The 27,909-nt window shown below is 45.7% G+C and overlaps 1 protein-coding gene across 1 annotated transcript in view; it reads left to right on the top strand.

The window, feature by feature from the left end:
* Positions 1-27,909, top strand: part of CNTNAP5 (contactin associated protein family member 5) — a gene marked incomplete in the record, with an annotated part of 569,649 nt that overhangs the window by 472,558 nt on the left and 69,182 nt on the right. The window contains 3 exon segments of the mRNA XM_056536567.1: positions 10,750-10,968; positions 12,410-12,649; positions 15,079-15,303. Of these exon segments, the coding sequence (XP_056392542.1) occupies positions 10,750-10,968; positions 12,410-12,649; positions 15,079-15,303 (684 nt within the window).

The raw sequence follows: 27,909 nt of genomic DNA, 5'->3' as shown, positions 1-27,909 counted from the left end.
TTTTTTATTTTTTCTAAAAAGTTATTTTTATAATAAAAAACAAAACAATTGTAGGGAATTAAAACCCACAAAGAAACCTACACAACACTCTTAGTAAATCAGGGCCAATGTTGTGTAGGTTTCTTTGTGGGTTTTAATTCCCTACAATTTATTTTCCACAGTATTTACTAAGGTTTCCCTATATTTTCCACTTTCCCTTCACTTTGCTTAAAAAATAATAATGTTTGGAACACGCCCCCTTTCAGAGACCATGCCCCCTTTCCCCAGCTGTCACGCCCCTTTTTGGGTTTTCTTAGCAAAATGGAGAGTTGGTCGGGGTTTTTTTTCAATTCTGGCGCAAAATCTTGCACAGACAGAATTTCTGGCGCAATGCAACAGAATCTGGCGCACAACCTGACAAAACATGTCGGGGTTACAATAGTAAATGAGGGCCATTGTGTGGCGTTCCTGTTACACTGTAACGACGCGCGGCCATTTTGCAGTCCTGTAGGTGTGTTTGTTGCCTTCCCCGGATCTCTCAGCCTGGACCTTCAGGAGACACATTGAATATTTATGTTATTTTATTTAGTAGAGATGAAGCTCCGCTGCCAAAGCTTCATTACTATAATAGCTGCAGAACTGGATACAATAAAGCGGGGCCCCGAGGCCCTTAAACTCATTAAACAAATGATACATTTTGCGAGAGCTAATCGCTTCCTAATGAGGTTTGATATAATGATAATTGCTCATCAAAGTCCAATTCGGTCGGTTTTTCATTTTTGTGGACATAAAATTTTAAATAAAATAAACAGTCGTAAACCAGAACCTTTAATCGCTGCTCGCAAAACTTTCCACCGCGCCAAACTTGCAAGCAACAGAAGAAGGAAACTTTTGAGAACTCCTAAGTAAGTGCGACTTCTCATTAGGCGAGCGGCGCTTCATGTGCAGCGTGCGGAGGCTTTCATCGCCTCCAGGCTTCTCCCTGACAGATCCTTCCACAGATCCGCGGCCCAGGAGGGAGAAGCCGTCATAGAGCAAAGATGTGAGGAGTCCGAGACGTCTCCATAATGACTGGAGCCGCCGCATCGCATTAGGATGAGATTCCGATAGTATCCCTGAAATATAATAATGGATGGAGTCATTGGATATAGAGGGGGGAACACATGTATCTGCGGATCCCTCCTTTATATCCAGAATATTATACAATGTAACTGTCCCCTCCATTAGGATCTACAGGACCCTTTGCTGCCCTAGATAAGGTGCAGCTGTTTTAGGAATAGGAGTAGGGTTAAATCCTTTCTTTGCTCTGTGTGCTGTTTTTTCGCACGTATATTGCAGATATGGCACATGTAACCTAATGTATTTATTACACACTTAACTTAATGCAGATATTTCATAATTCATCTCTTGCATGTTATGTTTGCAACAAGGAAGCATTTAAAGTGGTAATGCACCCAATGATGATGAGATATATATATATATTTTATTTTTTTTCATCCCTCCCCATGTAAACTATAGTGTTAGGGACAACTCATTAATTCTGGCTGCATCAGGAGTCGTGCATTCAAAAATAAATATCAAAGTGAATAGAGCCAGGTTGTAATGCCACACACAACCTGAGAACAGGTGTGGTGCTGTTTTTGAAAGAAGTTAGTTATTTAGGTCTCCTCAGATCTGATGGATGTAAACAGAAATAACAGAAAGCAGATTGCCTAAAAATAGTGCAGGGCCGGTAAAGCCTTTACTCCATACTGTAGGGCAATTTACATCATACTGTAGGGCCAGTAATCCCACCCTTGTACACACCCCGGCTCTTCTCTAACCCCACCTTTGTACATGCCCCTGCTCTTCTCTAACCCCACTCTTGTACACACCCCTGCTGTTCTCTAACCCCAACCTTGTACACACCCCTGCTCTTCTCTATCCCCACCCTTGTACACACCCCTGCTGTTCTCTAACCCCAACCTTGTACACACCCCTGCGCTTCTCTAACCCCACCTTTGTACATGCCCCTGCTCTTCTCTATCCCCACTCTTGTACACACCCTTGCTCTTCTCTAGCCTCACTGTTGTACACACCCCTGCTCTTCTCTAACCCAACTGTTGTACAAACCCCTGCTGCTCTCTAACCCCAACCTTGTACATACCCCTGCTCTTCTTTAACCCCACTGTTGTACACACCCCTGCTCTTCTCTAACCCCACCTTTGTACACACCCCTGCTCTTCTCTAACCCCACCCTTGTACATATCCCTGCTCTTCTCTACGCCCACTGTTGTACACACCCCTGCTCTTCTCTAACCCCACTCTTGTACACACCCCAGCTGTTCTCTAACCCCACCCTTGTACATACCCCTGCACTTCTCTAACCCCACCCTTGTACACACCTTGTTGTTCTCTAACCCCGCCCTTGTACACACCCCTGCTGTTCTCTAACCCCACTGTTGTACACACCCCTGCTGTTCTCTAACCCCACTGTTGTACACACCCCTGCTGTTCTCTAACCCCACTGTTGTACACACCCCTGCTTTTCTCTAACCCCACCCATGTACATATCCCTGCTCTTCTCTAACGCCACCTTTGTACATGCCCCTGCTCTTCTCTAACCCTGCCCTTGTACACACCCCTGTTCTTCTCTAACCCCATCCTTGTACATACCCCTGCTCTTCTCTAACCTCACCCTTGTACACACCCCTGCTCTTCTCAAACCTCACCTGTTTACACACCCCTGCTCTTCTCTAACCCCACCCATGTACACACCCCTGCTCTTCTCTAATCCCACCCTTGTACACACCCCTGCTCTTCTCTAACCCCGCCCTTGTACACACCCTTTTTCTTCTCTAACCCTACGCTTGTACATGCCTGTGCTCTTCTTCATCGCCCACTCTTGTACCTGCCCCTGCTCTTCTCTAACCCCTCGTTTGTACACACCCTTTTTCTTCTCTAACCCCACCCTTGTACATGTCCTTTTTCTTCTCTAACCCTACCCTTGTACACGCCCCCTCTCTTCTCTATGCCCACTCTTGTACAAGCCCCCTCTCTTCCCTATCCCAACTCTTGTACAAGCCCCCTCTCTTCTCTATCCCAACTCTTGTACATGCCCCCTCTCTTCTCTGTCCCCACTCTTGTACACGCCCCCTCTCTTCTCTGTGCCCACTCTTGTACACGCCCCCTCTCTTCTCTATCCCAACTCTTGTACAAGCCCCCTCTCTTCTCTGTCCCCACTCTTGTACACGCCCCCTCTCTTTTCTGTGCCCACTCTTGTACACGCCCCCTCTCTTCCCTATCCCAACTCTTGTACACGCCCCCTCTCTTCTCTATCCCAACTCTTGTACAAGCCCCCTCTCTTCTCTGTCCCCACACTTGTACATGCCCCCTCTCTTTTCTGTGCCCACTCTTGTACATGCCCCCTCTCTTCTCTGTCCCCACACTTGTACAAGCCCCCTCTCTTCTATGTCCCCACTCTTGTACATGCCACCTCTCTTCCCTATCCCAACTCTTGTACATGCCCCCTCTCTTCCCTATCCCAACTCTTGTACATGCCCCCTCTCTTCTCTATCCCAACTCTTGTACATGCCCCCTCTCTTTTCTGTGCCCACTCTTGTACATGCCCCCTCTCTTCTCTGTCCCCACACTTGTACAAGCCCCCTCTCTTCTCTGTCCCCACTCTTGTACATGCCCCCTCTCTTCCCTATCCCAACTCTTGTACATGCCCCCTCTCTTCCCTATCCCAACTCTTGTACATGCCCCCTCTCTTCTCTATCCCAACTCTTGTACATGCCCCCTCTCTTCTCTGTCCTCACTCTTGTACACGCCCCCTCTCTTTTCTGTGCCCACTCTTGTACACGCCCCCTCTCTTCCCTATCCCAACTCTTGTACACGCCCCCTCTCTTCCCTATCCCAACTCTTGTACACGCCCCCTCTCTTCTCTATCCCAACTCTTGTACAAGCCCCCTCTCTTCTCTGTCCCCACACTTGTACATGCCCCCTCTCTTTTCTGTGCCCACTCTTGTACATGCCCCCTCTCTTCTCTGTCCCCACACTTGTACAAGCCCCCTCTCTTCTCTGTCCCCACTCTTGTACATGCCCCCTCTCTTCCCTATCCCAACTCTTGTACATGCCCCCTCTCTTCTCTATCCCAACTCTTGTACATGCCCCCTCTCTTCTCTGTCCTCACTCTTGTACACGCCCCCTCTCTTTTCTGTGCCCACTCTTGTACACGCCCCCTCTCTTCCCTATCCCAACTCTTGTACACGCCCCCTCTCTTCCCTATCCCAACTCTTGTACACGCCCCCTCTCTTCTCTATCCCAACTCTTGTACAAGCCCCCTCTCTTCTCTGTCCCCACACTTGTACATGCCCCCTCTCTTTTCTGTGCCCACTCTTGTACATGCCCCCTCTCTTCTCTGTCCCCACACTTGTACAAGCCCCCTCTCTTCTCTGTCCCCACTCTTGTACATGCCCCCTCTCTTCCCTATCCCAACTCTTGTACATGCCCCCTCTCTTCTCTATCCCAACTCTTGTACATGCCCCCTCTCTTCTCTGTCCCCACACTTGTACAAGCCCCCTCTCTTCTCTGTCCTCACTCTTGTACATGCCCCCTCTCTTTTCTGTGCCCACTCTTGTACATGCCCCCTCTCTTCTCTGTCCCCACACTTGTACAAGCCCCCTCTCTTCTCTGTCCTCACTCTTGTACACGCCCCCTCTCTTTTCTGTGCCCACTCTTGTACATGACCCCTCTCTTCTCTATCCCAACTCTTGTACATGACCCCTCTCTTCTCTGTCCTCACTCTTGTACACGCCCCCTCGCTTCTCTGTCCCCACTCTTGTACACGCCCCCTCTCTTCTCTATCCCCACTCTTGTACATGCCCCCTCTCTTCTCCACCCCCCACTCTTGTACACGCCCCCTCTCTTCTCTATCCCAACTCTTGTACATGCCCCCTCTCTTCCCTATCCCAACTCTTGTACATGCCCCCTCTCTTCTCCACCCCCCACTCTTGTACACGCCCCCTCTCTTCTCTATCCCAACTCTTGTACATGCCCCCTCTCTTCTCTATCCCCACTCTTGTACACGCCCCCTCTCTTCTCTATCCCAACTCTTGTACATGCCCCCTCTCTTCTCTATCCCCACTCTTGTACACGACCCCTCTCTTCTCCACCCCCACTCTTGTACCTGCCCCTGCTCTTCTCTAATCCCTCCTTAGTACACGCCCGTGCTCTTCTCTAACTCCGCCCTTGCCTAACATCAGTGTGGGCCCCTGCAGTGCCCCCTACCCCTTCGGACCAGTCACCTCAGCATTGCTGTCAGGATCCAGTCTGCAGCTCTTTCTCTGTCTTATCACATCCTCTGCCCTGACAGGTCTTCATGAATACAGATGAGCGCAGCTCTGCAGGGCGCCCCGCGGCTCACTGCTGACACAGGCGGATTAGATATATTATCAGAGCTTCTAATTCTTTGCTCCGTCTGTGTCGGTGGATAACGCGTCACCGTGAGAACTAAGGAGGGGGATTTTATTATATTTTTTTTCACATGTTTAAAAATAGGAAAGGGATTCAGCTTCTCCACCTGCTGCAGCCGAGCGGAGACATCTGGTGAAATGTTACATTTAATCTGCTGTTACTCTGTGTATTAGAGGTGAGATGGTAACAGTCTGTCGCAGCTTCGCGCCTTCGCCGCCTATCTCAGCGCTGCGGCTGCGCGCAATATGTGAGCACTGGAGTGATACTGGTGACCAGTTACCACCCGTTACAAAACTGCACTTCCCAGCATGATCTGAGAGCATGATGGGGTTTTTTGGTATTGCAACAACTGTAAAAATTTTGCAACATTGTTATTTTGCGACAGATTTGATAGGAGTTGTAGCTTTCAAAGTCTCTAAGTCAGTGTTTCCCAACCAGGGCGCCTCCAGCAGTTGCAAAACTACAACTCCCAGCATGCCCGGACATAACTCCCCCTGCCCAGACCTTCAGTCTATAGGAAGAACTTCACCTGCCCAGACCTTCAGTCTATAGGAAGAACTCCACCTGCCCAGACCTTCAGTCTATAGGAAGGACTCCACCTGCCCAGACCTTCATTCTATAGGAAGAACTCCACCTGCCCAGACCTTCAGTCTATAGGAAGAACTCCACCTGCCCAGACCTTCAGCATATAGGAAGAACTCCACCTGCCCAGACCTTCAGTCTATAGGAAGAACTCCACCTGCCCAGACCTTCAGTCTATAGGAAGAACTCCACCTGCCCAGACCTTCAGTCTATAGGAAGAACTCCACCTGCCCAGACCTTCAGTCTATAGGAAGAACTCCACCTGCCCAGACCTTCAGTCTATAAGAAGAACTCCACCTGCCCAGACCTTCAGCATATAGGAAGAACTCTGCCTGCCCAGACCTTCAATCTATAAGAAGAACTCCCCCTGCCCAGACCTTCAGTCTATAAGAAGAACCCCCCCTGCCCAGACCTTCAGTCTATAGGAAGAACCCCCCCTGCCCAGACCTTCAGGCTATAGGAAGAACTCCACCTGCCCAGACCTTCAGTCTATAGGAAGAACTCCACCTGCCCAGACCTTCAGTCTATAGGAAGAACTCCACCTGCCCAGACCTTCAGTCTATAGGAAGAACTCCACCTGCCCAGACCTTCAGTCTATAAGAAGAAATCCACCTGCCCAGACCTTCAGTCTATAGGAAGAACTCCACCTGCCCAGACCTTCAGTCTATAGGAAGAACTCCACCTGCCCAGACCTTCAGTCTGTAGGAAGAACTCCACCTGCCCAGACCTTCAGTCTATAGGAAGAACTCCACCTGCCCAGACCTTCAGTCTATAGGAAGAACTCCACCTGCCCAGACCTTCAGTCTATAGGAAGAACTCCACCTGCCCAGACCTTCAGTCTATAGGAAGAACTCCACCTGCCCAGACCTTCAGTCTATAGGAAGAACTCCACCTGCACAGACCTTCAGTCTATAGGAAGAACTCCACCTGCCCAGACCTTCATTCTATAGGAAGAATTCCGCCTGCCCAGACCTTCAGTCTATAGGAAGAACTCCCCCTGCCCAGGCCTTCAGTCTATAGGAAGAACTCTACCTGCCCAGACCTTCAGTCTATAGGAAGAACTCCGCCTGCCTCTAGGTGACCGCAGCTCCATGTAATGTTTTTTTTTTTTTTGGGATGTCAGGTCTCAATTAGTTTTTCTCCTTTAATTATCGCCATCAAATATTCTCGGATCTGACATCAACTCAAATGGAAAGAAGAACAAATTGTAAAAAAAAAAACAGAAAACACAAAGAGAAATCTTTTTGCAGAATTTGAATAATAACCTTTCAGAAGCCGCCGCAGCGTGATAACATAATGAGCACAATTTAACAAATGGCGGCGGCGGCTCCCGCGGATTCCTGCGCTGATTCGCTGTGTGGGAGGACGGAGAACACTTCACAGTTAAATGTTTGGGGCTTTTTTTTTTTTTTTTGCTCTTCTTCTACATTTAACAAATTGTTCATCAGACGCTTTTTGTTTTATAAATGTCAAGAAGTGAGAAATAAATGTAGAGCCCAGAAAAGTTACTTCGCAATCTGAGAGCGGAGGCAAATTGCGCCATTCGCCGAGCGGTTATCACCGACCCTGGATAGTCCCATCACCCATGACCAACGACGAGGAGCTCTGACCTACAAACACCTATTAAAGGGACAGGACACCTATTATTCTTATTGTCAATCAGTGTAACACCTAGAGCAGATGTTGCAAAACTACAACTCCCAGCATTCCCGGACAGCCGCTGGCTGTCCGGGCATGCTGGAAGTTGTATTTTGCAATAACAGGTGCACAGTTTGGGCATCACTGACCTAGAGGCTGTAAACCTGCACATAGTGTTTCCTACTCTCAGAAGAAAATACAATTGTATCCAGTCCAGGCAACGCTCTGTGAGCTGAATACATTGTATGAGTCTGTATGAAGTCTACAATGTATTATCCCGGAGTCTGGACGGTGGAGCTCACAGAGCATTGTCTAGACTGGATACAATTGTATCACTTCTCAGCTGAGGACAGGACTAGCTATGTACAATGTATCAGTCTGGAGTCCGGGATTTTTAGCTCACAGAGCATTGTCTAGACTGGATATAATTGTATCACTTCTCAGCTGAGATCAGGACTATGTACAATGTATCAGTCTGGAGTCCGGGATGTTTAGCTCACAGAGCATTGTCTAGACTGGATACAATTGTATCACTTCTCAGCTGAGAGCAGGACTAGCTATGTACAATGTATCAGTCTGGAGTCCGGGATGTTTAGCTCACAGAGCATTGTCTAGACTGGATACAATTGTATCACTTCTCAGCTGAGAGCAGGACTAACTATGTACAATGTATCAGTCTGGAGTCCAGGATGTTTAGCTCACAGAGCATTGTCTAGACTGGATACAATTGTATCACTTCTCAGCTGAGAGCAGGACTAGCTATGTACAATGTATCAGTCTGGAGTGGAGGCAGTTTAGCTCACAGAGCATTGTCTAGACTGGATACAATTGTATCACTTCTCAGCTGAGAGCAGGACTAGCTATGTACAATGTATCAGTCTGGAGTCCAGTATGTTTAGCTCACAGAGCATTGTCTAGACTGGATACAATTGTATCACTTCTCAGCTGAGAGCAGGACTAGCTATGTACAATGTATCAGTCTGGAGTCCAGGATGTTTAGCTCACAGAGCATTGTCTAGACTGGATACAATTGTATCACTTCTCAGCTGAGAGCAGGACTAGCTATGTACAATGTATCAGTCTGGAGTCCAGTATGTTTAGCTCACAGAGCATTGTCTAGACTGGATACAATTGTATCACTTCTCAGCTGAGAGCAGGACTAGCTATGTACAATGTATCAGTCTGGAGTCCAGGATGTTTAGCTCACAGAGCATTGTCTAGACTGGATATAATTGTATCACTTCTCAGCTGAGAGCAGGACTAGCTATGTACAATGTATCAGTCTGGAGTCCAGGGTGTTTAGCTCACAGAGCATTGTCTAGACTGGATATAATTGTATCACTTCTCAGCTGACAAGAAGCCGTCACCCGCAGGCACTTTATTAAAGGGGACATGTGGACCTAAGAATGCAGAGTAGAAGTTGTTGTTACAGTAATATCTTTTTTCTCTCTATAAACATTGAATGAATACTGCAATGTCTGCACTGAGCTTGTGCCGGAATAAAAAAAAAAATAAATACTTTGGCAACAGTTTAAGAAAATCCTGCTAACAGTAACAGAGAGAGGTCACACAATCTAGAATAGAGAGCGAGACGAGAGAGAGAGGGAGAGAGGGAGCGCGAGAGAGAGAGGGAGCGCAAGAGAGAGAGAGGGAGCGCAAGAGAGAGAGAGGGAGCGAGAGAGAGAGGGAGCGAGAGAGAGAGAGAGGGAGTGAGAGAGAGAGAGAGGGAGTGAGAGAGGGAGGGAGCGAGAGAGAGAGAGAGAGAGAGAGAGAGAGGGAGCGAGAGAGAGGGAGCGAGAGAGAGAGGGAGTGAGTGAGAGAGAGAGGGAGCGAGAGAGAGAGAGGGAGCGCAAGAGAGAGAGAGAGGGAGCGAGAGAGGGAGTGAGAGAGAAAGAGAGGGAGTGAGAGAGGGAGTGAGAGAGAGAGAGGGAGCGAGAGAGAGAGAGAGAGGGAGTGAGAGAGAGAGAGGGAGCGAGAGAGAGAGAGAGGGAGCGCAAGAGAGAGAGAGAGGGAGCGAGAGAGAGAGGGAGCGAGAGAGAAAGAGAGAAAGAGAGAGAGAGAACAAGAGAGAGAGAGAGAGGGAGCGCGAGAGAGAGAGGGAGCGCAAGAGAGAGAGAGCGAGAGAGAGAGGGAGCGAGAGAGAGAGAGCGATATAGAGAGAGAAAGAGAGAGAGAGCGAGAGAGAGCGAGAGAGAGAGAGGGCGCGAGAGAGAGAGGGGAAGAGAGAGAGAGACATGAGGACATGAGATAGATAGATAGTTTAGAAAATATGGTTTGATGATAGGTTCTCTTTATCTATTTCATATCTAACTCAGCTTATCCTATATTCCATTCCTAACACCCCTCCTGCCCTTAATTAGTTTTTTTTTCCAGCTTTAAAAAGCTGTGTATCTTACCTTTCCCCTTGCTCACATTGTGTAAGCTCCTGGCAGGAGAAAGTGGGCGTTCCCCAGCAGGCGCAACGTCACTGAAGCCTGTGAGAGCTGTGACTTGCCATGCCCCGCACGCACTTCCTTAGTTTGGTCTCCTGTCAGGCTGGGAGGAGACCAAACTAACTGTTTGAACAGAACAGAGCCACCTAGTGGCCGTTTTTGCAATCACATTAAAAACCTATAAAGGTTGAGAATTTTTACAGCAAATAAATAGCAAAGTGTCTTAGGCTTGTTTTACACTAGCAAATTACTCCATTTAGCAAGTTCTGTCGCTAGTTCTGTCCTAAAATCCGTTATAGTTAGTTATTGATAACAGACATTATTTTGTGACAGAAAATAGTACGGAAGAAAATAGTTCATGAACTATTTCTCCCGTTACTATCTTCCATCACAAAATAACGTCCGTTATCAATAACGGACTATAAAAATCCCAAAGACTATAATGGATTTTCTAACGGACGTATAGGATTTGGTTACTGCCGGTGACAGCTGATTTTAGGACAGAACTAGCGACGGAACTTGCTAAACGGAGTAATTTGCTATTGTAAAACAAGCCTTATAATTACATAAGGAACAATATAATAAAGTTTAGTTTGATGACAGGTACTCTTTACCACTGATGACAACAACTGATTCTTATTCTGACTATTTCCTCTCCCAGCCCCCTACCAGGTGACCTTCTCCTTTGATGCGGGCTCCGGGCCCCTGGAGGTCTCTCTGCAGTCGGTCACAGCTCTGAATGACGGCCAGTGGCATCACCTCAGGGCCGAGAGGAATATAAAGGAGACAAGTCTTGTGGTAGATAACCAGCCGAGGAAGCTGGTGCAGAGTCCGTCCGATGGGCGAGTCCGAGCCCAGATCAGCACTCAGCTGTATGTAGGTGAGTGGGGGTCTACTGGGATCCCACCTGTTTCTTCTCCTCACACCTTCCTCACAGTACTAAATACCAAATACAGCTATACAAGTCACAACTATTTTTTTAGGTACACATTTTTGGTGCATTTTGGTGCATTGTGAGGTGTCTTCTGGACAACATATAGACACATATGTATTTAGTCATCCAGGAGGTCATTCAGTGGTCATTTATGTGGTCATCCAGGAGGTCATTCAGGGGTCATTTATGTGGTCATCCAGGAGGTTATTCAAGGGTCATTTATGTGGTCATCCAGGAGGTAGTTCAGGGGTCATTTATGTGGTCATCCAGGAGGTCATTCAGGGGTCATTTATGTGGTCATCCAGGAGGTCATTCAGGGGTCATTTATGTGGTCATCCAGGAGGTCATTCAGGGGTCGTTTATGTGGTCATCCAGGAGGTCATTCAGGGGTCATTTATGTGGACATTCAGGGGTCATTTATGTGGTCATCCAGGAGGTCATTCAGGGGTCATTTATGTGGTCATCCAGGAGGTCATTCAGGCGGTCATTTATGTGGTCATCCAGGAGGTCATCTAGGTGATCATCCAGGAGGTCATTCAGGGGTCATTTATATGGTCATCCAGGAGGTCATTAAGGGGTCATTTATGTGGTCATCCAGGAGGTCATTAAGTGGTCATTTATGTGGTCATCCAGGAGGTCATTCAGGGGTCATTTATGTGGTCATCCAGGAGGTCATTCAAGGGTCATTTATGTGGTCATCCAGGAGGTAGTTCAGGGGTCATTTATGTGGTCATCCAGGAGGTCATTCAGGGGTCATTTATGTGGTCATCCAGGAGGTCATTCAGGGGTAATTTATGTGGTCATCCAGGAGGTCATTCAGGGGTCGTTTATGTGGTCATCCAGGAGGTCATTCAGGGGTCATTTATGTGGACATTCAGGGGTCATTTATGTGGTCATCCAGGAGGTCATTCAGGGGTCATTTATGTGGTCATCCAGGAGGTCATTCAGGCGGTCATTTATGTGGTCATCCAGGAGGTCATCTAGGTGATCATCCAGGAGGTCATTCAGGGGTCATTTATATGGTCATCCAGGAGGTCATTAAGGGGTCATTTATGTGGTCATCCAGGAGGTCATTAAGTGGTCATTTATGTGGTCATCCAGGAGGTCATTCAGGGGTCATTTATGTGGTCATCCAGGAGGTCATTTATGGGGTCATCCAGGAGGTCATTCAGGGGGTCACTTATGTGGTCATCCAGGAGGTCATTCAGGAGGTCATCTAGGTGATCATCCAGGAGGTCATCTAGGTGGTCAATCAGAAGGTCATTTAAGAGTTCATCCAGGGGGTCATTTGGGGTCTTACCATCCAGAATTTAATACATTTACCAAATATAGTAAAAAACAAAAAACAAAATGACCCCGATGTAATAAGCTGCTTTGCTGGCTCCAGGAGGGACTTCGTCCAGGCAGAAAGGCTTTGTCGGCTGTCTACGGTCTCTCAAGCTAAATGGACAAACCCTGGACCTGGAGGAAAAAGCTCGGGTGACCCCGGGGATCAGGCCGGGGTGCCCAGGCCACTGCAGCAGCTATGGCAACTTATGTCACAACAATGGCAAGTGCATGGAGAAACGCAACGGATACAACTGTGACTGCACCAGCTCTGCCTTCGAAGGACCGAATTGTAGAAAAGGTGAGAGAAAACCAGGACCATAAACTCCTTACATGACCCTTTTCGTGTCTAGACTTAATACAATTGTATAATTTCTCACCTGAGAGCAGGACTAGCTACAGTGGGGATCTAAAGTTTGGGCACCACAGGTAAAAATTTGTATTAATGCATAAAGAAGCCAAGGAAAGATGGAAATATCTCCAAAAGGCATCAAATTACAGATTAGACATTCTTATAATATGTCAACAAAAGTTACATTTTATTTCCATCATTTAAACTTTCAAAATAACAGAAAACAAAAAATATGGTGTCTGCAATACTTTGGGCACTCTGCAGATTTAATATCTTGTACTGCCCCCTTTGGCAAGTATCACAGCTTGTAAATGCTTTTTGTAGCCAGCCAAGAGTCTTTCAATTCTTGTTTGAGGTATCTTTGCCCATTCTTCCTTACAAAAGTCTTCCAGTTCTTTGAGATTTCTGGGCTGTCTGTCACACACTGCTCTTTTAAGGTCTATCCATAGATTTTCAATTATATTGAGGTCAGGAGATTGTGAAGGCCATGGCAAAACCTTCAGTTTATGCCTCTTGATGTAATCCCCCGTGGATTTTGGAGTGTGTTTTAGGATCATTATCCATTTGTAGAAGTCATCCTCTCTTTAAGTTAGCATCCAAAATTTGCTGAAATGTTATTGAATCTTTCTACTCGTGAGATGTTCCCTGTGCCACTGGCTGCAATACAACCCCAAAGCATGATTGATCCACCCCCCATGCTTAACAGTTGGACAGAGGTTCTTTTCATTAAATTCTGTTCCCCTTCTTTCCAAACGTTCCTTTGCTCATTCCGGCCAAGAAGTTAAATTTTAACCTCATCGATCCACAGAACTTGTTTCCAAAATGCATCAGGCTTATCTATATATTCATTTGCAAAGTTCAAACGCTGATTTTTGTGGTGAGGACGTAGAAGAGGTTTTCTTCTGATGACTCTTCCATGAAGACCATATTTGTACAAGTATCTCTTTATATTGGAATAGTGTACCACAACTCCAGTGTCTGCCAGATCTTTCTGGAGGGATTGTGCAGTCAAACGTTGGTTTTGAATAGTTTTTCTCACAATCCTGTGAGCTGTTCTGTCTGATATTTTTCTTGGTCTTCAAGATCTTGCTTTAACTTCCACTGTTCCTGATGACTGCTATTTCTTAATTACATTCCGAACAGAGGATATTGACATCTGAAAATGTTTTGCTATCTTCTTATAGCCTTCTCCAGCTTTGTGAGCGTCAACTATTTTCAGTTTCAGATTTCTAGACAACTGCTTAGAAGAACCCATGGTGCTGATTGTTGGGGCAAGGTCAGATGAGTCTGGGCATTTAAAACCTTTGAGATTGACATCACCTGGTCTTCCCAGATGATGATTGAGAACAATCCATGACACTGGCAGGTCTCAGCTTTGCAAAGGGGGCAGTGCATGCTATAAATTCTGCAGGGTGCCCAAACTTTTGCAGACACCATTTTTTTTTCTGTTATTTTGTGTAAATGATGGAAATAAAATCTAACTTTTGTTGACATATTATAAGAATGTCTAATCTGTAATTTTATGCCATTTGGAGATTTTTCCATCTTTTCTTGGCTTCTTTATGCACATTAATACACATTTTTACCTGGGGTGCCCAAACTTTTGATCCCCACTGTATGTACAATGTATCAGTCTGGAGTCCAGGATGTTTAGCTCACAGAGCATTGTCTAGACTGGATACAATTGTATCACTTCTCAGCTGAGAGAAGGACTAGCTATGTACAATGTGTCAGCTCATCCTTAGACAATGCTCTGTGAGCTAAACATCCTGGACTTCAGACTAACTCTACAGCCTGTGAATACAAAGATTAATGTTCTTATTCACTTTCAACAAACACATTTAAAAGAAAAAAAAAAAAAAAGTTAAATGTTTAATAACCAAAGGGGGGGGGGGGAGGATTATCAAAACCTAAGGGGAGCCGTGCAGTTGACTATTGCAACTAATCAGATTGTTTCTTTCATTTAAAAAAAAAAAAAAGGTCTCTGAAAAATGATAGAAGCCATTTGGTTGAGCAACTCCACTACTCTCCTCTTCACAGGTTTTCATGAATCTACCCAAAGTACCAAGAAGTAAGAAGTTCAAGAACGTGACGGCTATGACAAATAGATAGGGGGCTGTATATTAATCCAGAATGTATTAGAGCACTCTCTCTGGGACTGTCACCCTGCTTTCCTAGAGTCCCGAATGGTGAATCTGCCTTGTTTCCCTCATAGATCTGGGGATTTAGTTAAAGGTTTTCTAGGGTCCCGATCATTAGATATTATTAATGAAGACCCCGACTATCAGATGATTCTGGACACAACTCGATAATCAATATGTAACATATTCTTTACAATATATAACAGGTGTTTTCTTCTCTCTCTGTTACATTTGTAGAAGTTTCTGCCATGTTTGAAGCTGGAACATCAGTCACATATATTTTCCAGGAGCCGTATCCAGTATCCAGAAATACCAGCGCCTCGGCCTCAGCCATATATGCGGATACCGTGATATCAAAGGAGAATATTGCTTTCAGCTTCATGACGGCGCAAGCACCAAGTATACTGCTCTATGTGACCTCAGTCTATCAGGATTACCTGGCTGTAATGCTCTGCAGGAATGGTGAGTGACACCCCTAAAAGCCTTATATATCATGTATATCACAGTGTACATACATTACATTACTTATCCTGTACTGATCCTGAGTTATATCCTGTATTATACTCCAGAGATGTACTCACTATTCTGCTGGTGAGGTCACTGTGTACATACATTACATTACTTATCCTGTACTGATCCTGAGTTATATCCTGTATTATACTCCAGAGCTGTACTCACTATTCTGCTGGTGAGATCACTGTGTACATACATTACATTACTTATCATGTACTGATCCTGAGTTATATCCTGTATTATACTCCAGAGCTGTACTCACTATTCTGTTGGTGAGGTCACTGTGTACATACATTACATTACTTATCCTGTACTGATCCTGAGTTATATCCTGTATTATACTCCAGAGCTGTACTCAATATTCTGCTGGTGAGGTCACTGTGTACATACATTACATTACTTATCATGTACTGATCCTGAGTTATATCCTGTATTATACTCCAGAGCTGTACTCACTATTCTGCTGGTGAGGTCACTATGTACATACATTACATTACTTATCCTGTACTGATCCTGAGTTATATCCTGTATTTTACTCCAGAGCTGTACTCACTATTCTGCTGGTGAAGTCACTGTGTACATACATTACATTACTTATCCTGTACTGATCCTGAGTTATATCCTGTATTATACACCAGAGCTGTACTCACTATTCTGCTGGTGAGGTCACTGTGTACATACATTACATTACTTATCCTGTACTGATCCTGAGTTTATATCCTGTATTATACTCCAGAGCTGCACTCACTATTCTGCTGGTGAGGTTACTGTGTACATACATTACATTACTTATCCTGTACTGATCCTGAGTTATATCCTGTATTATACTCCAGAGCTGTACTCACTATTCTGCTGGTGAGGTTACTATGTACATACATTACATTACTTATCCTGTACTGATCCTGAGTTATATCCTGTATTATACTCCAGAGCTGTACTCACTATTCTGCTGGTGAGGTCACTGTGTACATACATTACATTACTTATCCTGTACTGATCCTGAGTTATATCCTGTATTATACTCCAGAGCTGTACTCACTATTTTGCTGGTGAGGTCACTGTGTACATACATTACATTACTTATCCTGTACTGATCCTGAGTTATATCCTTATGTTATGAGGCTATGCCCTTGCCAATCTGGGCTGTAGCAGCTAACCAAGCTGATTATAAAACTGTGAGGATAGCTACTTTGCTCATTCTGTTTGCTGTTGCCAGTGAAAGAACTTAGTTTGAGTATCTATCATTGTTTGTTTGCTGTTATCTGGATATTGATCTTTGCTCGGCTTTTGACCTTTCTTCTGCTCTTGTGTTTTGGTACTTCGCAATCTCCAGTTGCTATCCTGGCTAGTTTGACCCCAATCTCTGTGTGTTTTTGTATGAGTGTTTAGATGTACTTTTGTTAGTTTTGTGTGCCTCCAGCTGTTGCCTGACTCTGATTGTTTTATATTTTATTATTTTGACAACGCTGCCCCAGCACTTAGCAGGGAGGGTTTGTCATTGTGGTTGTCATTCCTTCACTTAGGGCACATAGGCAATGTGTAAGGAGAGCGGATGTGGGTGAGTTAGGGCTCCACTGTTCCCTGCCCATACGTGACATCTTTATTATACTCCAGAGCTGTACTCACTATTCTGCTGGTGGCAATTTACATAGTTTAAAAGATAACAGCAGTATTGATTTTCCCCTTACACTCCTGTAATGTAGGGGTTGCTTTGGAATGTCAGCTCTGAAGCCTGGAGCTCTATTACCCCACATTCAGACCATATTTTGGAAGAAAGTTTCCACCCATCTAACTATTAAGTCAAAAGTACATATAGCCAAGCAGATAGTAAGAGCCCTGTATCTCAGGAATGGACGGCATGTGGATAAAGTTATAACACGGTAGAGATTAGGGCAGATATCGCTGTAACATGATCTAAAAGCCTCCATTTTTTGACTGTATACAGGTCTCCTTTAAGAGCAGCGCTCCCGGTGGTGGTGTTTGGTGCTGCAGCAGAATATATTTCAGCGCTGTTTCGGCAGAGCGATGCTGTAGACCCAGGGGCTCGTGTTTTATGAGATAAACATGTTCACTGAGAAGTTGATTATCCCATCATCCGGTCGAATTAAGGCTGCGCTTGTAATATGGTAAACAAAATGCGCAGCTCATTTATTTTTGTGACAACTCCCCCACTTTTTAAGTCAGAATTAAAAAGCTTCGTCCGAGCTGCAGATCTGCTCCTTTATCTCAGCAGCTGCCGCTCCAACTAGGAAATGTAACCAATCCCGGTCCCTCGGGGGGAAATGCAAATTAAGGAACAGGTTTCCTCCCCAGCTGTTCGCACGCCGGCGCCTCTTATCCTTCACTTCTTTATTCTTATTTCCAATACGGCTGCAGAGCTATAGTCTCAGGTTCACAGCACATTGCTCCTAAATTGGCGTAAAGTGACCCTGCCTGGCACCAGTGTATAAGTCATAATGGGGCTCTGGTCTACCGTATGCCATTCAGGAAACAGGTGTCTTCTTTTGGCCCCTCAGGCACCAGGGCTGGGGGGCCTTTCTACATGCCCTATAGCTGCACACCAGATATACATGGTTATAAAAATCTGCATCTTTGAACAGACACTCTTCAAAAATGCTTCTTTCTCGTTATTTAATTTCTTCAAACATCCCCCCCTTCCCCCTGAACATACAATTTCATCCAGTATTTACTTTCTGCAGCTTACTCAGGGATCAATTACAAACAGTACAAGTCTATGGAGGGGGAAGGGGAGAGGAGAAAGATAGGAGGGGGCAGGTCCTGGGAGCACACAGACTGCAGAGAGGCAGCAAAGAGATAACGCTATAAGATGTATTTCACCTCTGGGCTTTAAACACAGTTTAGACTGGTTGCTGCTGCTTTATCATGTCCTCCCTGCTGCTGCTGCAGCTTTTTAGGCTGAGCACAGAGACATAGAAGCGGTGCTAACATTTACTTAAACTCTACTTCTTTTCTTTCTCTCTCCCTCCATATGCCTTCCGTATCCTTACCCATTGGCCTTAAATTATAGTACTCCAGTATACCTAATACCTACCTAGCCTATTGTCATTAGTCTTTGATATGCCTTAGTTGACACCTCCTTAGATGAGCCCCCACCACTTGTTCCAGTATGGATAGCAATATTGTACTGTATTCCATGGATACTTATTCCTTCACCTGGTTACGCCGAGTCACTTGCTATTGTCTCCTGTCTATGGTTTAGGATGGAGGTTCTGTCGAGATAATGCTACCACACCATAACATCGGTTGCTTTAATTGACTATTACTGCTGATTTAACTTCTGAGTTTTCGACTCCTTTATCTTATTTTATTTTGAATTCTTGTTGTTGTATGTAAGCCTTAAAACAAAAATTTGTGAATAAGCTTTGAAAAAAAAAAAAAAACTCTACTTCTTTTTACTCCCACTTCACTAGATAATCCCAGCAAGCCAGGCATTAAATTCAGCTGGGTTTATCCTTCTACCCCAAAAAACTAGGTGTTTTTGTATGTCCCTGGGGGATGGGTCTTAAATACCCCCTATTTGCTTTTTAAATACAAGGAGGTATGTCCTACTTTATCTTTCCTGTTAGTTCAAAGAGACATCCCGAGATGAGACATCCAAGTTACAAACATTAAAAAAAGATTTAGTGTTCGGGCGAGCAGAGTAACACAAAAAAAGTTGGTTATCTTACAAAATTCAAGTCAGGATATCTCGATACATCAATGAGGGTAAGGAGAGACACTTCTGTATATAATGACCAAAAAAAGACAAAAACAGGTGTCCTGCACTCACCGCTTCAGTTCTGATTATACGGCTCCCATCTCGGGCTGCTCCTCCGGATCAGGGACTGACGGTCGCGTGGGGCGCTCAGAGGCTCTGCCTCTGAGCGCCCCACGCGACCGTCAGCCCCTGATCCTGAGGAGCAGCCCGAGATGGGAGCCGTATAATCAGAACTGAAGCGGTGAGTGCAGGACACCTGTTTTTGTCTTTTTTGGTCATTACATTGATAGCTGAATATTTGTCCTAGCACAGCCGCATCTGAAGTTTATGGTTTCTGCCCGAGTATCGCCATTGTCCATCTCGTCGTGCTGCTTGGAGAAGGTATCGGTGCCACTGGTTTCTTTCTTATTTGTACACTTCTGTATATTTCTCGTTAAATAACAATGGGGCACCGGAGGACAACAAAAGTGTTAGCACCCTATAAAAGGCTGCAAGAGACGCATTCTGAATCTGATCACTTTTGCCAGTATGGGATTGTTTTGTTATCTCCACATGGTGTATAAAGTGTACATGGCCGACACCGAGCCCCATGTGTACATTAGGTTCATGTACACCAGCCATGTGATGCCTTGGACAAGTGTTACCAGGACCTTATGGTAATAAACCAATCACAGGATCTCCCTTTTGCAGTAAGTGCACATTTTGCCTACAAAACCACTAAATGTGAAATTAAGCATTAAAGGGGTACTCTGCCCCTAGACATCTTATCCCCTATCCCAGCGGTGGGATCCCTGCAATCTCGGCTGCGGTACCCCTGCTGAATGATTGGTGATGCGGGCGGAGCCTTGTGATGTTGCGGTTACGTCTCACTCATGATGTCACAACCACACACCCTCAATGCACGTGGCCGTGGCATCACAAGTGGGGCATGGCCGTGATGTTACGAGCCTCCGGCGGTGCACCCAATGCTCTAAACGAATGTCGGGTGCAGCAGGGACCCCCGTGATCAGACATCTTATCCCCTATCCTTTGGATAGGGAATAAGATGTCTAGGGGCAGGAGTACCCCTTTAACATATGTGGGCTGTGTGTAATACAGGACAGAATGGGTCCTCCAGGGTGAGAGAAACCCTTTTTAACCACTCCGCAACCTGGTTAAGAGATGAGAGTCTTGTCATTAAAATAGCGTTTTTCTGGTAAAGTTTAGGTCATACTTTTTTATTGCTCATGTTTTATGGCCTATTTTCCCTTCCAGCACCCTCTCTGAAATGCTTACCCAAGAAACTGTAGGTTCAGAGCTCAATGGGTGTTCCCTGCTTGTTGGGCTGCAGGTTCAGAGCTCAGTGGGTGTTCTCTGCTTGTGGAGCTGCAGGTTCAGAGCTCAGTCAGTGTTCTCTGCTTGCGGAGCTGCAGGTTCAGAGCTCAGTCAGTGTTCTCTGCTTGCGGAGCTGCAGGTTCAGAGCTCAGTCAGTGTTCTCTGCTTGCGGAGCTGCAGGTTCAGAGCTCAGTCAGTGTTCTCTGCTTGCGGAGCTGCAGGTTCAGAGCTCAGTCAGTGTTCTCTGCTTGTTGGGCTGCAGGTTCAGAGCTCGGTAGGTGTTCTCTGCTTGTAGAGCTGCAGGTTCAGAGCTCACTGAGTGTTCTCTGCTTGTAGAGCTGCAGGTTCAGAGCTCAGTGGGTGTTCTCTGCTTGTTGGGCTGCAGGTTCAGAGCTCAGTGAGTTTTCTCTGCTTGTGGAGCTGCAGGTTCAGAGCTCAGTGGGTGCTCTCTGCTTGTGGAGCTGCAGGTTCAGAGCTCAGTCAGTGTTCTCTTCTTGTAGAGCTGCAGGTTCAGAGCTCAGTCAGTGTTCTCTGCTTGTGGAGCTGCAGGTTCAGAGCTCAGTGAGTGTTCTCTGCTTGTGGAGCTGCAGGTTCGGAGCTCACTGAGTGTTCTCTGCTTGTGGGCCTGCAGGTTCAGAGCTCAGTGAGTGTTCTCTGCTTGTGGAGCTGCAGGTTCAGTGCTCAGTGGGTGTTCTCTGCTTGTGGACCTGTAGGTTCAGTGATCAGTAGGTGTTCTCTGCTTGTGGAGCTGCAGGTTCAGAGCTCAGGAGGTGTTCTCTGCTTGTGGAGCTGCAGATTCAGAGCTCAGTCAGTGTTCTCTGCTTGCGGAGCTGCAGGTTCAGAGCTCAGTCAGTGTTCTCTGCTTGCGGAGCTGCAGGTTCAGAGCTCAGTCAGTGTTCTATGCTTGCGGAGCTGCAGGTTCAGAGCTCAGTCAGTGTTCTCTGCTTGTTGGGCTGCAGGTTCAGAGCTCGGTAGGTGTTCTCTGCTTGTAGAGCTGCAGGTTCAGAGCTCACTGAGTGTTCTCTGCTTGTTGGGCTGCAGGTTCAGAGCTCAGTGGGTGTTCTCTGCTTGTTGGGCTGCAGGTTCAGAGCTCAGTGAGTTTTCTCTGCTTGTGGAGCTGCAGGTTCAGAGCTCAGTGGGTGCTCTCTGCTTGTGGAGCTGCAGGTTCAGAGCTCAGTCAGTGTTCTCTTCTTGTAGAGCTGCAGGTTCAGAGCTCAGTCAGTGTTCTCTGCTTGTGGAGCTGCAGGTTCAGAGCTCAGTGAGTGTTCTCTGCTTGTGGAGCTGCAGGTTCGGAGCTCACCGAGTGTTCTTTGCTTGTGGGCCTGCAGGTTCAGAGCTCAGTGAGTGTTCCCTGCTTGTGGAGCTGCAGGTTCAGTGCTCAGTGGGTGTTCTCTGCTTGTGGAGCTGTAGGTTCAGTGATCAGTAGGTGTTCTCTGCTTGTGGAGCTGCAGGTTCAGAGCTCAGTCAGTGTTCTCTTCTTGTAGAGCTGCAGGTTTAGAGCTCAGTCAGTGTTCTCTGCTTGTGGAGCTGCAGGTTCAGAGCTCAGTGAGTGTTCTCTGCTTGTGGAGCTGCAGGTTCGGAGCTCACTGAGTGTTATCTGCTTGTGGGCCTGCAGGTTCAGAGCTCAGTGAGTGTTCTCTGCTTGTGGAGCTGCAGGTTCAGTGCTCAGTGGGTGTTCTCTGCTTGTGGAGCTGCAGGTTCAGTGATCAGTAGGTGTTCTCTGCTTGATGAGCTGCAGGTTCAGAGCTCAGTCAGTGTTCTCTGCTTGTGGAGCTGCAGGTTCAGTGATCAGTAGGGGTTCTCTGCTTCTGAGGCTGCAGGTTCAGTGATCAGTAGGTGTTCTCTGCTTGATGAGCTGCAGGTTCAGAGCTCAGTCAGTGTTCTCTGCTTGTGGAGCTGCAGGTTCAGTGATCAGTAGGGGTTCTCTGCTTCTGAGGCTGCAGGTTCAGATCTCAGTGAATGTTCTCTGCTTCTGGGGCTGCAGGTTCAAATCTCTGTGGGGTGACCTCTAGTTACTCCCCCTCTATGGTATCGGAGATGTAGTATGAGCCTCTAGTAGGCTATGGGCACCACATTGTAGATCCATACAAAACAGATCTGTGATCCAGCTATGTGTTAGTCCAGTCAATCCTCTTGAATTGTCTTGTAGCAATAGATGGCGCTCTGGTTTTAGTCACATGATCAGACTCTGTTCACCTTGGGGCCAATCCTTCAGGGTGACAGCTGATGGTGCTGGTTGCTGGATTGTATACGATAAGGTTGTAGACTCTCCCCTAAATCACCGCAGTACACCAGTAAGCAAAATGTGAGTGACGGCGTTGTGCGCTGATGATATTCGCTGGCGCCTGACCTCCTCGCTTTAATTTAGTTTTAACGTAATTATTCCTCATAAGGACTCATTAATATTCCGTCCTCAGAAATGTTAGAACTAAATGAAGATTGTGTCCTCCATCATCGTAATTGTCTCGGCGCAGCCGTTCTTCATCCGACGGCGCGGCTGTAAATCTCACCCTGCTGAGGCGTCTGATTCCACAAGGGAATATGAGAGGTGAGGCCAAAAATACAAGAGAGGACAAACTTATAGAGTGCCCGAAGAAAGAGCCCGATAATACCGCACGGTAATGTGCGGACTCTGAAATACTCTGTGCTGCTGGGAGCCTTCTTTCGCTATATAACTTACAATCTGTGACATCTACATGGTCGGCATATTCCTCTCCTGAAATACTCTGTGCTGCTGGGGATCCTTTCCTTCCACTGTGTAACTCTCAGTCTGTAGCTTAGGGATGTGCACACATAGACATAAAAGGGGGCTTAACCCCCTGCCCTTCTTCTGCACCTGCCCTTTTATACCGTATTGGCATATTAATGCATTTGGCCGCAATTTGCTAAACATTGAGGTAAAATTGCCAACATTTTGTGCAAATGCGGCAGATTTCAATGATGTGAATTATATCCTATAGCTGTTCGGGCTGCGCAGAATCCATACAGCAGCACAAAGCCTCTTACTGGACCTTTAAAGGGGTACTCCAGTGGAATTATTTTTTTTTTTTTTAATCAACTAGTGCTAGAAAGTTAAACAGATTTTTATATTACTTCTATTTAAAATGTAATCTTTCCAGTACTTATCAGCTGCTGTATGCTCCACAGGAAGTTATTTTCTTTTTGAATTTCCTTTCAGTCTGCTCTCTGCTGACACCTCTGCCTGTGTCAGGAACTGTCCAGAGTAGGAGCAAATCTCTATAGCAAACCTCTCCTGCTCTGGACAGTGTTCAGACTGGAAAGAACTACACAACTTCCTGTCAAGAATACAGCAGCTGATAAGTACTGGAAGGATTAAAATTTTTAAATAGAAGTAATTTACAAATCTGTTTAACTTCCTGGCACCAGTTGATTTAAAAAATAATAAAAATAAATTGTTTTCCACTGGAGTACCCCTTTAACCCCTTAAGGACCAAGGACGTACCGGTACGTCCTTGGTCCTGCTCTTCTGATATAACGCGGGGTTACACAGTAACCCCGCGTCATATCATGGCGGGCCCGGCGTCATAGTGAATAGCGCGCTGCGCCGATCGCGGCGCCGATCGCTATTAACCCTTTAGCCGCGCGCTCAAAGCTGAGCCGCGCGGCTAAAAGTGAAAGTTCCCGGCTAGCTCAGTCGGGCTGTTCGGGATAGCCTCGGCTAATCGCGGCATCCCGAACAGCTGACAGGACAGCGGGAGGGCCCCTACCTGCCTCCTCGCTGTCCGATCGCCGAATGACTGCTCAGTGCCTGAGATCCAGGCATGATCAGTCATCCAGCAGAATCGTTGATCACTGGTTTCTTATGAGAAACCAGTGATCAACATAGAAGATCAGTGTGTGCAGTGTTATAGGTCCCTATGGGATAACAATGATCAGTGTGTGCAGTGTTATAGATCCCTATGGGATAACAATGATCAGTGTGTGTAGTGTTATAGGTCCCTATGGGACCTATAACACTGCAAAAAAAAAGTGGAAAAAAAAAGTGAATAAAGATCATTTAACTCCTCCCCTATTAAAAGTTTGAATCACCCCCCTTTTCCAATAAAAAAAAAACACAGTGTAAATAAAAATAAAAATAAACATATGTGGTATCACCGCGTGTGGAAATGTCCGAATTATAAAAATATATCATTAATTAAACCGCTCGGTCAATGGCGTGCGCGCAAAAAAATTCCAAAGTCCAAAATAGTGCATTTTTGGTCACTTTTTATATAATTTAAAAATTAATAAAAAGTGATCAATAAGTCCTATCAATGCAAAAATGGTACCGTTAAAAACTTCAGATCACGGCGCAAAAAATGAGCCCTCATACCGCCCCATACACAGAAAAATAAAAAAGTTATAGGGGTCAGAAGATGACAATTTTAAACGTATTAATTTTCCTGCATGTAGTTATGATTTTTTCCAGAAGTCCGACAAAATCAAACCTATATAAGTAGGGTATCATTTTAATCGTATGGACCTACAGAATACATATCAGGTGTCATTTTTACCGAAAAATGTACTACGTAGAAACGGAAGCCCCCAAAAGTTACAAAACAGCGTTTTTTTTTCAATTTTGTCGCACAATGATTTTTTTTCCCGCTTCACCATAGATTTTTGGGCAAAATGACTGACGTCATTACAAAGTAGAATTGGTGGCGCAAAAAATAAGCCATCATATGGATTTTTAGGTGTAAATTTGAAAGAGTTAAGATTTTTTAAAGGCAAGGAGCAAAAAACGAAAATGCAAAAACGGAAAAACCTCCGGTCCTTAAGGGGTTAAGGACATTTTAGGACCTGAAATGGCATCATCAGGTCCTAAAAGGTCCTGCATAAGTGCACAGAGGAGGAGGTAATAGGGGAAATATGGAAGGTATAGAAACCCATATACAGTGACCCCCCGACCTACGATGGCCCCGACATACGATCATTTCAGCATACAATCACTCTCTGAGTCCATCGCATGGTGAAGGCAGCATCAACATACGATGCTTTTGTATGTCGGGGCCATCGCATAAACGGCTATCCTGCAGCGCAGACTACTTCAGCTGCCCCCGGATAGCCATTTACGGTGCCCCGTGTGGTCCGCTGACGATCACTTACCTGTCCTCGGGGCTCCGGCGCGTCCTCTTCATGATCCCCTGCATCGTCGGCGCTCTCCATCGTCGTCACCACGTCACTGCGCACGACGTCCCGTCATCCAATAGGAGCGGCGCGCGTAGCGACGTGATGGCGGCGACGGAGAGCGAGGATGCCGGGGAAGCAGAGGCCTTGTTGGAACGTCGGGGACACCTCGGGGACGCGGTGACAGTGATGGAAGGCGACATTCAGGGCAGCAGTGACGAGTGGTGACAGTCCGGAGCGGCGGGGACAGGTGAGTATAACCTCCAATACCAGTGGTCTTCAACCTGTGGACCTCCAGATGTTGCAAAACTACAACTCCCAGCATGCCCGGACAGCCGTTGGCTGTCCGGGCATGCTGGGTGTTGTAGTTTTGCAACATCTGGAGGTCCGCAGGTTGTAGACCACTGTCCTATACTTTACATTGCACGGATCCCTCAACATACGATGGTTTCAACAAACGATGGTCCATTTGGAACAGATCACCATCATATGTTGAGGGACCGCTGTATAGGGGTGGGGAGGTCATAGGGATCAGTATATAGGGGGATAGGGGACAGTATACATAGGGATGTCACAGAACAGGGATAATGCCCTCTAATGTCTGTGCACATCCTTGCTGTAGCACAATCCTCCCCCATTACTATTATTATTATTATTGTTACTACAATATTTCTATGTATAATAATATCTGCTGAACTCCAGGACCTGTCACAATGTCATAGAATTGATTAACCCCGTTCCCTCCTCCATTTATACTGATATGTCGCTCACAGCACGAGGGTAAACAGAATGTGGCAGCAATTTACATCTATTGTATCCACAGAGCAACGAACAAATGCGGCAGATTACAACTTTGATTCCAATCTATTTTGGAAAGAAAAGCGCAGCTGCATGTGATCTCTGGCGCCAATTATATCTGAGGAGGAAGAGTGGGGGAGGAGATATCGCCATAAAGCACAAGAGAAATACTTTTATTTGTAACAGTGTATCTCTGGGCCCTTAACCCCTTAAGGACGCAGGACGTAAATGTACGTACTGGTGAGGTGGTACTTAACGCACCAGGACGTACATTTACGTCCTAAGCATAACCGCGGGCATCGGAGCGATGCCCGTGTCATGCGCGGCTGATCCCGGCTGCTGATCGCAGCCAGGGACCCGCCGGCAATGGCCGACGCCCGCGATCTCGCGGGCATCCGCCATTAACCCCTCAGGTGCCGGGATCAATACAGATCCCGGCATCTGCGGCAGTTCGCCATTTAAATGAACGATCGGATCGCCCGCAGCGCTGCTGCGGGGATCCGATCATTCAGAACGCCGCACGGAGGTCCCCTCTACTTCCTCCGTGCGGCTCCCGGCGTCTCCTGCTCTGGTCTGTGATCGAGCAGACCAGAGCAGGAGATGACCGATAATACTGATCTGTTCTATGTCCTATACATAGAACAGATCAGTATTAGCAATCATGGTATTGCTATGAATAGTCCCCTATGGGGACTATTCAAGTGTAAAAAAAAAAGGAAAAAAATGTAAAAGTAAAAAAAAAGTGAAAAATCCCCTCCCCCAATAAAAAAGTAAAACGTCCGTTTTTTCCTATTTTACCCCCAAAAAGCGTAAAAAAACCCATTTTTTATAGACATATTTGGTATCGCCGCGTGCGTAAATGTTCAAACTATTAAAATAAAATGTTAATGATCCCGTACGGTGAACGGCGTGAACGAAAAAAAATTAAAAAAGTCCAAAATTCCTACTTTTTTAATACATTTTATTAAAAAAAATTATAAAAAATGTATTAAAAATTTTTTATATGTAAATGTGGTATCAAAAAAAAGTACAGATCATGGCGCAAAAAATGAGCCCCCATACCGCCACTTATACAGAAAAATAAAAAAGTTAGAGGTCATCAAAATAAAGGGATTATAAACATACTAATTTGGTTAAAAAGTTTGTGATTTTTTTTAAGCGCAACAATAATATAAAAGTATATAATAATGGGTATCATTTTTATCGTTTTGACCCTCAGAATAAAGAACACATGTCATTTTTACCATAAATTGTACGGCGTGAAAACAAAACTTTCCAAAATTAGCAAAATTGCGTTTTTCGTTTAAATTTCCCCACAAAAATAGTGTTTTTTGGTTGCGCCATACATTTTATGATATAATGAGTGATGTCATTACAAAGGAAAACTGGTCGCGCAAAAAACAAGCTCTCATACTAGTCTGTGGATGAAAATATAAAAGAGTTATGATTTTTAGAAGGCGAGGAGGAAAAAATGAAAACGTAAAAATTAAATTGTCTGAGTCCTTAAGGCCAAAATGGGCTGAGTCCTTAAGGGGTTAAAAGGGTACTCCGGTGGACAAAATGTTTTTTTTTTTTTAAATGAAGTGGCACCAGAAAGT

This window comes from Hyla sarda, chromosome 8 (genome assembly GCF_029499605.1).
Source record: "Hyla sarda isolate aHylSar1 chromosome 8, aHylSar1.hap1, whole genome shotgun sequence".
In the NCBI taxonomy this organism is placed as follows: domain Eukaryota; kingdom Metazoa; phylum Chordata; class Amphibia; order Anura; family Hylidae; genus Hyla; species Hyla sarda.
This window is presented reverse-complemented; position numbering and strand designations above follow the sequence as displayed.